At 49.4% G+C, this 16459-nt stretch overlaps 1 protein-coding gene across 1 annotated transcript; it reads left to right on the forward strand.

Annotated features, from left to right (window-relative positions):
• Window positions 1–212: 212 nt before the first annotated feature.
• Window positions 213–10466, forward strand: TSTD1 (thiosulfate sulfurtransferase like domain containing 1). Its single transcript, XM_037883244.2, has 4 exons — window positions 213–375; window positions 7469–7591; window positions 9353–9515; window positions 10159–10466. The coding sequence occupies exons 1-4, from the start codon at window positions 264–266 to the stop codon at window positions 10211–10213; spliced, it is 453 nt and encodes a 150-aa protein (XP_037739172.1). The 5' UTR covers window positions 213–263; the 3' UTR covers window positions 10214–10466.
• The last annotated feature ends 5993 nt before the right edge of the window (window positions 10467–16459 follow it).

Genomic DNA, 16459 nt, shown 5'->3' on the forward strand with positions numbered 1-16459 from the left:
AGGCTCTGCCCCATGGCGCTCTGGTCTCTTCCTGGCCCACAGCACCCGAGAGCCTCCCAGAGGGGCCCAGCCCGGCTGCCAGCCAAACCAACAGGAAAATGACCACGGTCTCCCGTCCCGTGGGGGGAACAGGATCGGGTCCGCTCTGGGGGGTGGTTTGTCCCTGGCGGGGCATTGAACCTGGCCAGCCACCAACGCTGCCGGGGTGGCAGAGGAGTTTGTGGACGGTGCCTGCCGCCCCGCCCCGCCCGGTGAATGGAGCAATGCCGCCGAGCCGGCCCGCGTGTCGGCTGCAGACGCTCCTAGGACGGGCGGGCAGGTCCCTGCGGCTCGCACGAATCAGCAGCACCCCGGCGGCGGGCGGCATGGACAGAGGTAACGGAGCCCCCCCATTGGCCGCCAGAGGGGGCCTCCAGGAGCTGGGCCTGGAGGGGGGCAGAGCCCTGGAGGCAGCTGCCCCCTAGCAGCGCGGGCAGGGAATCGCGTGTGCACGATCCTGGCTGGGTGGGGGGCTGGGACCCCCGCCCCTTGGTTCACCCCCCCCGCACCCCCCGGATGGGCTGGACAGGACCGTCTGTAACGACCTTGCAGACTCCTGCTCAGCCGCTCACCCGGGGCCGGTTGTGTTATTTGCAGGGGGCCAGCACGAGGCTTTGTGGGCGAGGAGAATCTGTAAATTTCCATCCGTTTCATCCCCCTGAGCTCAGGGCCTTTTTCATTCCCTATGGCGGTGGGGCTAGATTCACCCACGTACTTAGGCACCAAACTGCCATTTCAGGAGCCTAAATCTCAGTCAGGCCAGGCTGGGTCACAAAGCCCCCACTCAGAGGTCTCTGCCTAGACTTCCTTAGCACAGAAATTTGTGCAATAAATGTTCCCTAGGTGCCTAAATTTCTGCCTTTAGGCACGTGCGCTGCAGCCCCACGCTAGGTGTCCGGACGCCTCCGCCCCCCAGTGATGCACAAGGGGGTTCTTCCACCTAACTCCCCTGCAGGGCCCAATCCCATAAGTGTGCTGAGACCTGGTGTGCCGGATCGGGCCCCTCTAGGTGAGCTCCTGGAGAAGGAGGGGAACGACCTCCCTCATGACTTTTGACCTGGCGGTTAGAGTACCCACCTGGGATGTGGAAGACCCGCGGTTCAAGTCCCCCCTCCACCTGAGGGGGAGAAAGGATTTAAACTTCTCAGGTGGGTGCCTGAACCCTGGGGCTCTCTGATGTGGGGCTCTCTCAGAAGCTAGCCCTTTGTTCGTATTCACTGCTCTCCCCAAACACACTCTTTCCTCCCCACTTTCATAGACAAACTTTTTTTTTAAACTCTTCTGTAAAAATGAAGCTTTGTAAACCATTTAATTACATTTTGAGTGTAAATTTCCTGCTCTTTTTTTAATGCAACACTGTTGTTGTCTAGACTAGAGTCGACAGGCATGGTATTCACTAACACATTTAAAACGTCTTTTCTAGAGAGAGCAGTGTGTGTGTGAAACTGGCCGAGTTAGGCCTTGTCTTCGCTAGGAAAGAAAGTGTGTTAGTTAAGATATATTGGCCAGCTAACGCATGTTAGTGTAGACAGTGCAAACTGTAGTTTCAACACATGTTAGCTGGTTGAGGTTAACCCTAGCCTCCCTCCTAAACTTTAATGCAATCAGCCTAACACGTGTTAAAGCCAGCACACTGCCTGGTCTAGATTTCTAGAACTTAATAGTGAAGGTGCTAACATCACCCCTTCAGATCCTAGCCCCGGTAAGGGCATAGCTTCAAAGCTCAGCTGACCTGAACCTATCTTGAGTCATTTTCAGACTCCACCTAACCTGAACCTGATGCTTCTCCCCAAACCTCTGCCAGCACCATGACCACCTCGTCCTTGCAGGTTGGTCTGGTGGGGCCTTCCTGCTTCCCATGCCTCTGATCTGTCTCCGGTCTCCGGCCTGTGGCTTTAGCACAGATGTGGCTGTGTCCCCTGCTGCTGCCGGCCGCCAGTGCCTTGCTGCCCTGTGGGTGTGGCAGAGTGAGATGCTGTGACTTGTCGGCACACACGCAGCACAGCCAAGTGGCAGAGGCTGGCAGGAGTGGGGCTGGCAGGCACCACCGTGCCCACCCCACAGGTGGGAGGAGATGATCAGAGACTGCCAGACCTGAGCCCCAGGGGGTCAGATTGTTTTCAGACCCAACCCTGACACTGGAAGTCAGGTTCAGTCAGGTTTGGGTCCAGTTGCAAGGCTCTGCTGGTGAGTGCATTCATGGCAGGCACATGGCTGGAGCGGGCTCATTAAGTTGGGACCCAAACACACACACACACAAGTGTGCTGTATGTTCCAGCTGGGAGATCCCGCCAGTAAGTAATGACCGTGGAGAATCAGAGGCACTGAGCGGTCGCCTGCATCACCCATGGCTAGGAATTGCTGTTTTCTGCTGTAACTAGTAATTAGCTTTGAGTTATTTGGCTTTTTAAATGAAACAATAACATTCCTTGGGTGCTTTCCAGAGATAAGGAGAAGTGTGTTGCCATGGCCATTGGGGGGTGGGAGGGGTGGCACGAGTGTAGACGGTCACCTCATCTAATCCTGTGCAAAGCCAGGCTTCATAACCCGGTTGTAAAATACCTGTGAGGGTACACCTGTCCAGACGAGGGGAAAAGGCACTTTTATAAATGGGGCTGGCTGCCTTGGGTAACAAGCTCAATTTGAAACACCGTCTAACACCAGTGTAGATGCAGTTTTGCCCGTAATGTTCCTATGATCCCAGGATAGAATCCAGACCAGTCAGGGATTGTGTCACCCACCTACTGTGCAACCTGGGGTTGCCTCACAATGCTTTGCTGTTGTAGCTCCCAGCCTGGGCTGCTCCCAACCAGCCTACAAGTCACACCTTGAGTGTGTTTATAGTTGCAGCCCTGATCCAACAGCCTGCCAGCAACGCACCCGTCACACTCTGGCTTCCATCAGCCTTGGTTTAGTACGCCAGCAGACTCCTAGTCCTGAATTTTCCCCAAAAGCCTGTCTTCTGCGCTGCAAAGACCTCTCCTGGACAGCTCAGATATTAATGCTGCGTTGTTCCTGTACAGTCAATATTCAACAGTTTGCTACTTTCACTGGACTTGCCGAGCAGTTCAGTTTAAATTAAACCAACTGGGTTGGTTGAGATTAAAAAATAAAACCAGTTTGGTCACAAAAGAAGATGGGATTTTAAGTGAATTCAAGGACAAGCGATAAAGCTGGAGGTGGCTACAAGCAAATAAAAGTGAAAACTTCATCTTCCATTGGTGTATGCAGCGGTGTCGGAGCCGGGTCGGTCCCTGGATAGTAGAAAGACAAGGTGGGGGAGGTAACAGCTTTCATTGGACCAACTTCTGTTGGTGAGAGAGACAAGCTTCCGAGCTTACGCAGGGCTCTTCTTCAGGTCTTGTTGGTCCAATAACACACCCACCTTGTCCCTCTAAAGCTTACTAGATTAAGTTTTGGTTCAAGGCTTTGTTAAGATGGCCTTTCTCACCCCCAGTCTTCCAGCCAGATGGTGACCGATCCTTTCCTTGGTCAGGATCTCTCCCCCAGGCCAGAAGGTGCTGGTGCCTTTGTCTTAGTGGAAAGAGAGAGAGAGAACTCGGGGTTCTCTGTCCCTTTCTTTTATAGTCCCATCTATCTTCTGACGATTACTCCTCCAAGCAAAGTTTATTCAAACAGTAAAGGTGGCGACCGACCGGGAGTTTGGGGGCGAAGGAGACTGTGTGCCCTTTCTACTCATTTGCTGAGGTTTAAATTTGCTTTGTCTCCTGCCTGTTCCCCCACGACTGTCTCAAGGACCCTGTTTATTACTTCTATGTAAACACTCATTCCTCTGAGGACAGATCTGTTCAAAAACTCTTGCCTAGGCAGGGCTGGATAGTTTTGAAGGTGTGCTAATAATCTCCTTGCGGGGATTTCTTGACAATGTTGCCACACACATTTCACCATGTCATTAACCAGCAAGTTATCAGTTTTCAAATGAGACCTTGCACGGCATTTTGTACAAAGCTTATCACGACCGTGCGTAGGGTGTGACTGCAGGGCTGCTTTCGGTGGCATATTCTCCTATGGCCGTGTCCAGATCAGGATTTAAAGGTGGGATGTTGGATCGAGTTACCTGGCTCAGTCGAACTAACTCGTCTAACAGTCTAATCAGGCCTAAGCAATTGACCTGTAGCACATGCTGAACTGGTTGGGTTAAAGCTGAGTGTGACGATCTCCTCTGGTGTTATCTGGACCGGTGATCTGCTAGGTCACTCCAATCCTTGACTCTGGGAGCCAGCCTCACCCTGCTCTGCTGTGAGAACCCCCACTCCTGGGCTGTTCACGCACAGCCTCTGGCATGTAAGCTGCTCCTTGGATTGTGCAGCTGAATGACACTAGCCAATATCTGTGGTCCCAGACACAACCCCAGAAACCTCCTTTTTGCAGTGTCCAGTTATGCCCACTGATGCTGCAAGCTTATATGAGTTTGTCAATTTAATAAAGAAATTGATATGTACTAGGCTTGTTATCCCAAGGGGAGTCTCTGACATGCTGCAAACCAAATGCATTGCTTCAGATAAAATAAACAGATTTATTAACTACAAAGATAAATTTTAAGTGATTATAAATCAAAGAATAACAACTCAGATTTGGTCAGATTAAATAAAAGCAAAACGCATTCTAAGATGATCTTAACACTTTCAGGGCCCTTACAAACTTAGATGCTTCTCATCACAGGCTGGCTGGTTGCTCTTCAGCCAGGCTCTCCCCTTTGATCAGTGCTTCAGTTGCTTGGTGTGATGTCTGTAGGTGGAAGAGAGAGAGCATGGCAAACATGTCTCCCTTTTATCACGTTCTTTCTTCCCTCTTCCCTTTGCTTCCCCCAGCGCCAGTCAGGTGAGCATTACCTCATTGCAGTCCCAAACTGACCAAAGGAAGGAGGGGTGACTCACTGGAGAGTCTAATAGATCCTTTTGTTGTTGCTTAGTCCAACATCCTTTGTTCCTGTGAGGCTGGGCTGGGTTTGTCCCATACGTGCCCTGATGAGGTGTGAACTGTCTTTCTGTTCTTGGAGACTTTTTGCCTGGGCTTACTTTAAGCCATGAGGATAAATTTTCAGCCTCATAACTATATACATGAAATTATAACCTCACTATAACATTACTGTAACAATGACTATAACATCCATGCTCAGTGCATCATAAGCCTTCTGCAAACAAACTTTGCATTGGATACCACACAATCATTTTATAAAGATGAACATGGGGGTATAGGGTGTCCCCTGAGATACGGAGCGTTACGCTGAGGCTGTAACTTGACCTATTCAAACTGAGCTGAAGGCTTTAGACTGTGTCTACATTGGTGCTAAATGGGGTTTTCTGTTGAGCTAAACTCAATAGGGAAAACAGTGTTTTTTTCCTATCTATGCAGTGTACGTCCTGGTATAACTGCTGTGAGGTGGTGCGGGAGTGGGGGTGTGATTTTTATTTTTACAGATAGTCATACTGGCACAATCCCAGTTGCGGGTGCAGTTATACTGGTGTGAGGGTGCCTCATACTGGGGTGACTTATTCCCTTTCCTGGACTGACATCATTAAACTGGGACAACTCGTGTGGGTAGACAGAGCCCCTTGACTAGACAAGGTCTACACTACAGCACGACCTGCTGATGTGACTGTGGAGGTAGTAAGCTGCATCCACACTGGGTGGGGTTTCAAATGGGCTGAGCTACCACCTTGCTTTTTTTAAACCTTTCCCCCTTGTCAAGACAAAGCCACAGGTGCTGGAGCAATGCTGGGAGATCCCCCCGTAATAACCCTCAGTGCTGGCCGAGGCCGTGTCTACAGGCCCAGGGCCAGCTGTGGGGAAAATTCACCTCCATGCTCTGTATCTAGGCCCATCTCTAGCACCTCTCTCTCTCTGCCCTTGGACACAGCCCGCAGCAGTCAGAGGGGTTGCACCCAGCTTTACAGTGTGTGAACAAGAGCAGAATTTGGCACATCCCCCCAACCCCCCCGGTGTCTTGCACAGCCTGAACCCTGCTCCATCATGTCAGGAGCAAATGAATCCTGTGTCTGGAAAATCAATGGTTAAAGGAACAACCCGACTCTGCCATTGCCTTGCAGGGGCCGGACTTTGCCCAGAAGTGACTCCTACTAAAGACAAGGGGCCTGAATCTTGTCACGGTTCAGGGCACCTGCACCTCACTGGCTCAGCAAGGGCGCCTGCTCTGACTTCCAGCTCCCCCGGTTGTTATCTTGTTATCTCTCTTCGGTGGAGACACAGGTCTCCCTCCTTGCTGGCTGGGGTCTCTCCAGGCTGCTGTAGCTCCCTGCCTTCCCTGTGTTGTGTTAGTCTGTCCAAGCAGGCCTGCTGGCTTTTCCCTCAGAGACTAATAACAATGTATTTGCTTCAAGTGTAAGTTACCGCCTGGTTCTTTAGTGCTTAATTTGTAATGAAAGAGATGCCAGGGCTGAAGCAATTAGATGCTGGAGCTCGAGCAATTTTTTTTACTTTAGTAACTAATGCAGCAACCCCGGAGGTGCCGGGGCCCTGAATTGCCAAGCCCGGAGGTGCCGGGGCTCAGCGCTGCCATGAATTAGGAACTGCAGTTCTTCCTACACGAGCCTATTAATTAAGGTAAAAGCATTGCAGAGAAAACATATGAAAAAACAACTAAAAAAACCTACAGACCTGCTAATAAACTTATCAGAGATTACCCCCTCCAATGTAGGCTCTGATAGGAGCAGCCCTTCCTAGCCCCACCCAGGGGTTTCCCTACTGTGTCAAGTTCATCACGCTCTTTGTTCAGAAGAGAACATTGAGAGTCACTCCTTTATCCAGTTGAGTTATTTGAAATGACCTGGAAGAGGAAATGCACCAGACAACAGATCTCTGCTCAAAGTCCAGCTTCTAAAGGATAGATGGAGGTGGATCATTTACATTTCCCTAAGCCTCCAAGTGTTTCCTGCGAAATCCACTTCCCATGTATTGTCCCAAAGGTCCCCTAAGTTTCTAATATCTTCCAGAAATTGCATTAGTCAAGGCTATCCTCCCAGAGAAGTGCCGTACAATCCCACAATAGCACACAAACAATGGCATTGTCAATACCCTGGACTCCCCAAATACTTAAGCTTAAATCGGTCGGGTTTAACGTAATTCCAGCTTTGCCGAAGAGATTGTCATATCTGTCACAATATTTACACAAAGCCCCTTTTACACAGCAGTGGCCCTGGTGGTGTAAAGGAGTATAAAGGGCAGTTTCTCACAGAGAGCATTGTACAGGCCTTGGTGTAGCTAGGAATCATCTCACACGGGGAGAAGACTAGATCATGTGAGGGGCTGGTCTGCTGCAGCCTGTGGATGACCCGCTGACTCTTCTTCCCTGTGATGGGGGGAGCAGAGGGGTTTGCCCTGGTTGCTGGGGGAGGAGCCTTGCGAGGGGAGCGAAGGAAGTGACTGCTGGTTTCTGTTTTCCACAAAGGAAATGTCATTTCCCACAAGGACATGAAAGCACTGGTCACCGGCGGGAAGGCTCGGATTATCGATGTGCGGTTGCCGGGAGAGGTGGCGAACGGCCATATCGCCAACTCAGTCAATATTCCAGGTGAGGGGTTGCTGTGGGTGCCAGCAGCCAGGGCTTCGATTGCATGTAGAGGGAGTGCCCCCCACTGCAGAGGGCAAAGCGTAGTTTCACAGACCGTGAGCGGTCAGGCCTAGCGGTCAGAGCCAGAGTCAGGAACCAGGAGTCAGAGCCCAGGGTCAAAGCTGGAGTCAGGAACCAAGCAGGACTGGAAACAAGGTGTGCACAGAAGTGATCGCAGCTGTGGGCAGAAGCATGGAGGAGTCAGTGACCTGCCCCTGAGTTTAAATGCAGATCCGTAGTCTCCTTGCAGCCAATGGAAGAGCCAGCCAATCAGGTGATTCTGCCACAGCTCAGCTGGGCTCATTAGCCTGCCTGAGGGCTGAGCCAGCCAGCCCCAGGTCAGCTGCAAGGACTCAGGCCCATCGTTCCTGATCCGTAGCACTAGAGCGCTGGAGAAAGTGGAACTAGTAACTCAGCAGGGGGCGCTCTTTCCTCCCTGCTCTCCAGCGTGCCAGGGGTGCTGTGCTGGGGAAGTGACATGAGGCCAAAGCTGGATCATTAAAGACCCTATGTGTGCACAAGGAGATGGGTGTGTTAGAGGGCTTTCCCTTCACCCCCTCCCCTGGTTCTTGTCACGCAGACAGAAAGCAGCAGACCAGAAGTGCAGGCAATGTAATGTTTATTGGGGTTAGTTTTAAGCCAGCATGTCAATAACTTTGACACTGCAGAGCCTCGTTTCCCAGTGTCCCGTTCTCTCCCCACTTTAGCAGACAGAATTATACCTGAACTGCACGCTTTGGGTCCCACCCCTTACAGTTTATGGTCATGTTCTGTTTTGGGGGCCATGAGTCTGGGGTTTTTGTCCCACCTCTTTTGTATTCAATGGGAGGGATAAGGAGTGAGGTTGTGCTACGGTCAGGGACAGGCATTTTATTTTTTTAGTCTTTTAGTGTTTTATACCTTTTTCCCCCAATCCCCTCTTGCCCCTCCCGATTGGTTGTTTGACCTTGCCTTAAGATAGAAGTTGAGACAGTCTTACGTGTGTGCTCGTATATTATACTTTCATTATACCCAGTAACACTTTAACTGTTCTTATCTGTTCTTATCTGTTCCCATTATACTAACAAACCTAACTAGCTAGGCAGAAGCAACATGCATAGTGTCTTTGTCCTTTGTTTACACATATTAATAAGAATATAAATGTATCAAAAATTAAGTGGGCAAAGTATCTCAGGTAAAAATACAGGCCTGAATTCTACATTATTACTAGCACTCCTAAACAGGATGTAACCTGTGCCAAATTCCACCTCGGAGAGTTCTCGCCTTCCTTAAACTACCTTGATGGTTTTAAACGGATGCAGGCTTCTACTTCACTTCTTGTCCTAAATGGACGTGCAGTGTTTCCATGTCTTGGTCAGTTGCTGTGTTCCACCACAGAGGGTGCTGCATTTCAGAAGTGCGAAAAGTGATAGCTTGTATCCCTTTGTAAAGCATGTGGGACTTGCATAAGAGCATCATCGCCTATATTGATGGAGCAGTGTAGCAATCACCCACAATCATCATCAGCAGGGGTTAACTCCGCAACTTCAGCATCAAGATACAGACCTCTACCACTTGAGCTAAAGGAGTAACTCCATCAGCTAGTAGCAGCAGTAGGCTTTTATCCTCTAGCGGACTAGCTAGTGTCACATCCCCATCTAGTGGGGATGTGACACACCCTTTCCCAGGGTGATACACCAGCACTGCTGATCGCAATCATCTCTCTCTCTTTTCCCCACCCAGTGGCAGAAGTCGAGGAAGCCCTGAAGATGGACCCTGAGACGTTTAAGATGAAGTATGGTGTGGACAAGCCACGGATGGATGACGAGAACTTGATCTTCCACTGCCAGATGGGCAGGAGAGGGGCTCAGGCCACAGAGATCGCCATGACCCTCGGCTACGCCAAGTGAGCCTGCCCCTCCCCCCGGGCTCTTCTATCATGGGTCACCAGACCCTCAGGGAGATTGTGAGCGTACCACGGACTCTGTGGGTTTGGAGGCAAGGGCTGTAGGGTGCTTAAAATGCCCTGGGTCCTATGGACTCCAGCCCTTCTGAGTGCCCCCCTAAACTCTCACGTATAGCGTTATTAATGGAGAAATCATTGGGTCTGGGGGAGAAGGAGAGGGCTCAGATATCCCTCAGCACCGATCTTGCTTATACTGGTGTATTCCAGATTAAACCCCCTGGAGGGGATGGTGATACTCCAGATTCTCACCAGGGCCAGAGAGACAAAGTTTTGGTTAGCTACCGAGAGAGAGGACAGAATAATTCCTAGCTAACCCCATAGGGGATGTTTCCACAGCTACCTTGGTTCCTCAGGGACCCTTCAAATTCATCCATATGACCCTGTGCGGGGGCAGGTTATTTCTCAAAGTTCTGGGCACAGCTCCTGCTCTGATGTTCTGGTCCCACTTGGGTTTCTGGCCCCTGGGCAGTCACAGCTGGGCTGGGTCTGACTCTTCCACTCCAGAGGCAGTGGGTCCGTCTAGCTGTGGATAGTCCCTCCCATCTCCTATTCTGAAGCCACATGTCACCTCCTGTCTCTGCAGGGCCCGTAACTATGCAGGTGGCTACAAGGAATGGTCTGAGAAGGAAGGGAAGTGAAGTGGGAACGACTCCCCGAGGGCTGGTGTCTGTCCCTCCACGCCTAGCAGCTGCTTTGCCCTGAGGACTCTTCCTTCACTTCCTTGCTGCAACGTCATCCCATTGCTGCTGACACCTGATGCTGGGATGGGAACGCTCTGGGTCCTGGTGGGCTCTCGGCTAAGGCACCTGTCTGAGAAGCTGCCACTCTGCTTTCTGTCTCACTTTCCAGACCACTTGTTATGTTGGAGCATATTAAAGTTCTATATTAAAATCACAAATGAGTTTGATTCCCCATAGTTTAAATTCCAGGGTATTACTAATTAAGAGGTCTCTTGGGTTTTGGTCTTTTATTTTTACTGTTTCTCTCCCTCTCTGTGTGAAACTTGCAAGCTGCTAATTGTGTTAGTACATTCTAAGACAGAGTCTGTTCTCAAAGCAATACTTTGTAACAACAACTACTCACACAGAGAGACTCAAAGCGATAATTTGTAACAACTAACAACAGAAACAGCACACAGAGACTCCCCGCCCTTTTGTTGTATTCATTTCGCTTTTTTAACAATTGTGATTAAAATAGAGATAGAGGATGTATGTGGATGGATGCTTGGTGTGGATAATAAATGAATTATCAGGGAGGTGTCAGCCTAAGAATCCAGTGTCGATGGGCCGAAGAAGGTGTCAAGTGGAAATAACCCGAGGACCCCCGGAGGGCAGACTGGAATCCACCCAACAGCCTCAAGGATGGGAGAAGTCAAGAACAAGATAACATCTGGCAGCACGGAGCTGTCAGGAATGTGCCATCTGCTGACTTGACAAAGGCTTGACAAAGCCCTGGCTGGGATGATTTAATTGGGGATCGGTCCTGCTTTGAGCAGGGGGTTGGACTAGATGACCTCCTGAGGTCCCTTCCAACCCTGATATTCTATGATTCTATGATGAAGCAATTCCCATAGGAATGAATAGGAATAAGTAAATTCCTATAAAAATGGACTCTAGAAACTGAGAACTTTGGGATCTGATTCTGCAAACCAACTTCCAGGAGCATCAGATGAGCATCTGACAAGGCCCTGCTCCCTCCTTGTGTCCAGGCCACCTGGCCAGTGGCTTGGCACGAGCAACTCTAAGGCTGGTAACTATGATAACAACCTTGCAGAACCTCTGTGTGTGTGTGTGTGTGTGTGTGTGTGTGTGTATGAATGAATGTGTGAATAAATACGAAATTGAATGGAATGTTATAGCTATAACTAACTGCTTACTATGATTCTTTCTGTATTCACAATAAATGTGGCATTTTGCCTTATTCCCTTTAATAAGATCCTGCTTGTTTTTATTTTATTGGTATAACAGTGTCTCACCTGCTCCAAATGTAGTCACTCCCCTGCCCTTGGGGGGTTCAGGCACTTTATTGGGGGTGGGGAGATATCTGAACCCCCCTATTCACTCCATCTTCCCCACCTCTCCTGGGAATCTGGGACCCCATCCATATGCTTCCCATGGGTAAGTCCTCAGCTCTCAAGGATGTGATGGTCATTTTGCTACCCCACTTCATTCTCCACCAGCATCTGCCACTTCCATCTGTAGCCTGCTATTTCTATAGCATGCTGGGTGCCCCTCAGCCACCTCTGCACGGGAGATTTTCTCTGGGGCTACGCTTGGAAAAGAGAGCTCCCTGGCTTTTCCTCCGCTGTAGTACCTGGCTCTGATAAGGGGTGGGGACATATGTGATGGCAGCAAGACAACAAAGGAAATTGTTCAGGTCTGATATTATATTAAACATGTTTAAAGTCTTTGTACGGAGCTGTGTTTCTCAGCCTCTTCACATTAAACAAATTGCACAACCTCCCCAATAACAATAAAAAATGTCTCATTTCTGACCATGCTTAGGGCTGGCCTGCATGCAGAACATGCATTGGCAAAACTAGGTCTCTTTGGCAGGGTGGGAGGGTTTCTCTCCACGCTAGAGATAATCCATACCCCCGAGAGATGTAGCTATGCCAGCCCAACCCCCAGTGCAGACAGGGCTAGATGGATGGAAGAATTCTTCTGTTGACCGAGCTACCGCCTCTCGGGGAGGTGGATTATCCAGCGTGGAGAGAACCCCTCCCAGTGCTGTCGTGAGTATTTACACTGAAGTGATACTGCTGCAGGGTTTTAAGCATAGACCTACCGTTAGCATATAGAACTGATGTGTGGGAGGGTGGAGAATACTTGATCTTGAAGGGCCGGGATCAGGGGAGCGAGACTTTTCTTTGGTTTAGACTGTAGTAACATTTTCAATGCCTCATGACCCCACTGCTGGCCTTTCCTGACCTCCCAGGACAGTCGTGACCCACCCATTGAAAAACCCTCGTCTAGAGCATGACAAGCATCCCCTGGAGTTGTTCTGAATAATCCACGTGTGTTGTCACATCCTGGCAATCATGGGAAGTGGAATGCAACCAACGGGTGGCACCTGGCAGCTGATCGCAGCAACTCGGAGGCTCTGCTCAAGTGGCCGTGGGGAACAGTCAACTCCAGGGCCCAGAGAAGTTGGTTCTTTTTAAGCTACGGTTTAAGGTCTTGTCTACACAAGAAAACTTAAGGCTTTGTCTGAAACTGATTGAGTTAAATCGCTGCAGACCTCTCTGTGGACGCTTTTATTTCAGTTTAAGAGCAACTTATTTTGATTTAGCTTAAGTCAGGTTTAAGTTAAGTGCAAAAAGGCACAGTCCTCCAGGAGCTGTCTCACAATGTCCAACAGTGGCTGCTCTGGTCACAATTGTGAATTCCATAGCCCAGCCCACAGAAACTGGAAGCAACTCCCCCTGTGCCCCGTCCCTTTAAAACACCCCACATATTTTTGAAATGCCTTTTCCTGATTGCCCAGCTGGGCGAGCATACCTAGCAGCTCACCCTTTTTGTGTGCAATTGCCCATCTGAGCATGCTGGCTACGTTCTCCAAACACACTCTGGTCTAGAGCAGACTGGAGCTATTGGATCTCCTGGGCCTGTGGGGTGCAAGCAGAGCTATGGAACTGTGGATATCTGTGGGCAGATTGCATGGGGGATGCAGACAGAGGAGTACAACAGGGACCTGTAGCAGTGCCGGATGAAAGCAAAGGAACTGCAGAGGGCAGACCCTGTGCCCAGGGCGGCCAACAATCGACCTGGTGGTGAGCCGCAGACCTGCAGTTTTTACAATGAGCTGCGTGCTCTATTTGCAACCCGCAGGCCATCATAAATACCTTGGAGGAGCCTGAGACAGAGACACCCGCTGTGGGAGGAAGAGGGGGAGACCCAGTGGGAAGGCAGCTTTGCTGTGAGCCAGCACCACTGTGAGACGCTGCCACAGTCTAGCGCAGGGGTTCTCAAACTGGGGGTCGGGACCCCTCAGGGGGTCACGAGGTTATTACATGGGGGGTCGTTAGCTGTCAGCCTCCAGACCAAACCCTGCTTTGCCTCCAGCATTTATAACGGTGTTAAATAGATTTAAAAGTGTTTTTAATTTATAAGGTGTGGGGGGTCACACTCAGAGGCTTGCTATGTGAAAGGGGTCACCAGTACAAAAGTTTGAGAACCACTGGTCTAGTCAGTCCCATCAGGCAAGCATGAATGAGCTTGCTGAAGGGGAAGAAACCTTGTGTAAGTGTGTGCATGCATTTTCCCTAGCAATGTTTCAATGTAAAGATGGTGCCCAGCCCAGCTCCAAGTCACCAAGATACAGGTATCAACTTTTCATCATTTTACTTGTATGAGAAGAGGAAGAGGTACAACAAAAGAGAGTTGGCGTCAGCTTTTCCTTCTGCTGGGCTAGGGGAGGCAGGGGAGGGGTTGTTTATGTACACAGGGATGTCCCATGCAGCCTCCTGACAGATCTTGATGAAACTTTCACTGAAGTAATCTGTGATCCTCTCCCACAGGTTTCTAGGGTAGCAGCCTTATTTCTTCCTCTGCAGTAGGACACTTTCCCATGCCACTCGGCCATGAATTCAGCTGGCACCATTGCAGTGAACAGGCTAGTGACACACAAACCCAGGCAGTTTGGAGAAAAAGCTGCGCCTTTGTTACCTCAGGAGCGAGCTATCAGCTAAAATCACCACTGCCTGTGGAAAACCGTGCCAAGTTTCAGTGCAGAAATAGGGACCAAAATGTTATTGTTTCATACAACCAAAAATCATACTGCCCTCTTCCTTTTCCCTGCAGCCTGGCCCCTGGAAGGCTGTACTTGCCATGGCAGGGACTGGAGAGAGGCGCTCCAAAGCGGATCATCACAATCAGCATCATGTCTGAGTACAACATTTTATGGGAATAAGGGAGGGGAGTTTTGAAACTTGCACTTTCTGCTGTGATTATAACTTAACGTAGTAGAAAGAGAGCCTGAAGCATGGGCCTGGTACAAGACCTGAGGCCTGAACCAAAATCAGCAAAAGTCAGGCCCTGACAAAAGCAGACGCTTGCCTGCAAATCAGCGTCTGGTTCATGAAGTCGGAACTGGTATTGCTAGCATTGCCAAACCACACCGAGTCGGTAACCAGCTTCCAGCACGAGAACACCCCCACCTGGCACATGATAAGCTGGTTTAACAGAAGGGATGAAGAGGGATATTTTGTCTGAAACCTCAGGAGTAAAGTACAAAGACAGGGGGTGAGTAGGGACGTTTTGTCTGAAACTGGAGAAAGGTAAAAAGGGAGGTTACAAATGCGTCATGAAACACGTAAGGTGGTACGTAAATTGTTTATCCCAGATTGCTGGTCTCAGTCTATAAATGTTGACATGCCTCGCCTTAACCGTTTATCTGGCCTAGGGGGCAGTGGAAAGTCCTGCCACTGACTAATCCGGTCCTTGGTCATGGTCATACATGTATTAGTGTCCCTGTAGAAGCTCTGGGGTGCTAGTACTGTCCTTTCTCATCAATAAAATTGGCCGAGTGCCTTCGCCACTAAACTGAGTCTGTGGTCTTTCTGGGCAGTTCGATTGAGTTCGGCTAGGTCGGCTACCTGGCCAGAGCCGCGACAGCACAGAGAGAGGACACACGTGCAGCCAACAACCGACAATAACTACAACGGTACCTGGGTCTGTTTTATCTGTAGCTGCTGCTGTTGCATCCTTGAGGGGTGTCCCCTCCACACCTGCAGCATGCCGGAGCCTGATGCGGAGGAGAAAAAAAGAGGACTAAGAAGAACACGCTGAGCGGGATCCCACCAGCTCGTGCTGCATCCGACCATGAACAAAGGGCCTGGTGGGAGCGGGACAGAAAGGACAGGAGAAAATGGAGAAAGAGGCATGAATCCCAGCAGGAGAGGCAGATGCCTTGATTTAATCCTAAATGGAGCACAGGATCTGGTCCAAGAGGTGAATATAGCTGGACCGCTTGGTAATAGTGACCATAATATAATTAAATTTAATATCCCTGTGGCAGGAAAAACACCATAGCTGCCCAACACTGTAGCATTTAATTTCAGAAAGGGGAACTACACAAAAATGAGGAGGTTAGTTAAACAGAAATTAAAGCGTACAGTGCCAAAAGTGAAATCCCTGCAAGCTGCGTGGAAACTTTTTAAAGTCGCCATAATAGAGGCTCAACTTAAATGTATACCCCAAATTAAAAAACATAGTAAGAGAACCAAAAAAGAGCCACCGTGGCTAAACAACAAAGTAAAAGAAGCAGTGAGAGGCAAAAAGGCATCCTTTAAAAAGTGGAAATTAAATCCTAGTGAGGAAAATAGAAAGGAGCATAAACACTGGCAAATGAAGTGTAAAAATACAATTAGGAAGGCCAAAAAAAAATTTGTGGAACAGTTAGCCAAAGACTGAAAAAGTAATAGCAAAAAAATTTTTAAGTACATCAGAAGCAGGAAGCCTGCTAAACAACCAGTGGGGCCACTGGACGATCGAGGTGCTAAAGGAGTACTCGAGGACAATAAGGCCATTGCGGAGAAACTGAATGAATTCTTTGCATCAGTTTTCACAGCTGAGGATGTGAGGGAGATTCCCAAACCTGAGCCATTCTTTTTAGGTGACAGATCTGAGGAACTGTCCCAGATTGAGGTATCATTAGAGGAGGTTTTGGAACAAATTGGTAAATTAAACAGCAATAAGTCACCAGGACTGGATGGTATTCACCCAAGAGTTCTGGAGGAACTCAAACATGAAATTGCAGAACTACTAACTGTAGTCTGTAACCTATCATTTAAATCAGCTTCTGTACCAGATGACTGGAGGATAGCTAATGTGATGTCAATTTTTAAAAAGGGCTCCAGAGGTGATCCCAGCAATTACAGGCCT

This window comes from Chelonia mydas, chromosome 24, assembly GCF_015237465.2.
Source record: "Chelonia mydas isolate rCheMyd1 chromosome 24, rCheMyd1.pri.v2, whole genome shotgun sequence".
Lineage (NCBI taxonomy): Eukaryota > Metazoa > Chordata > Testudines > Cheloniidae > Chelonia > Chelonia mydas.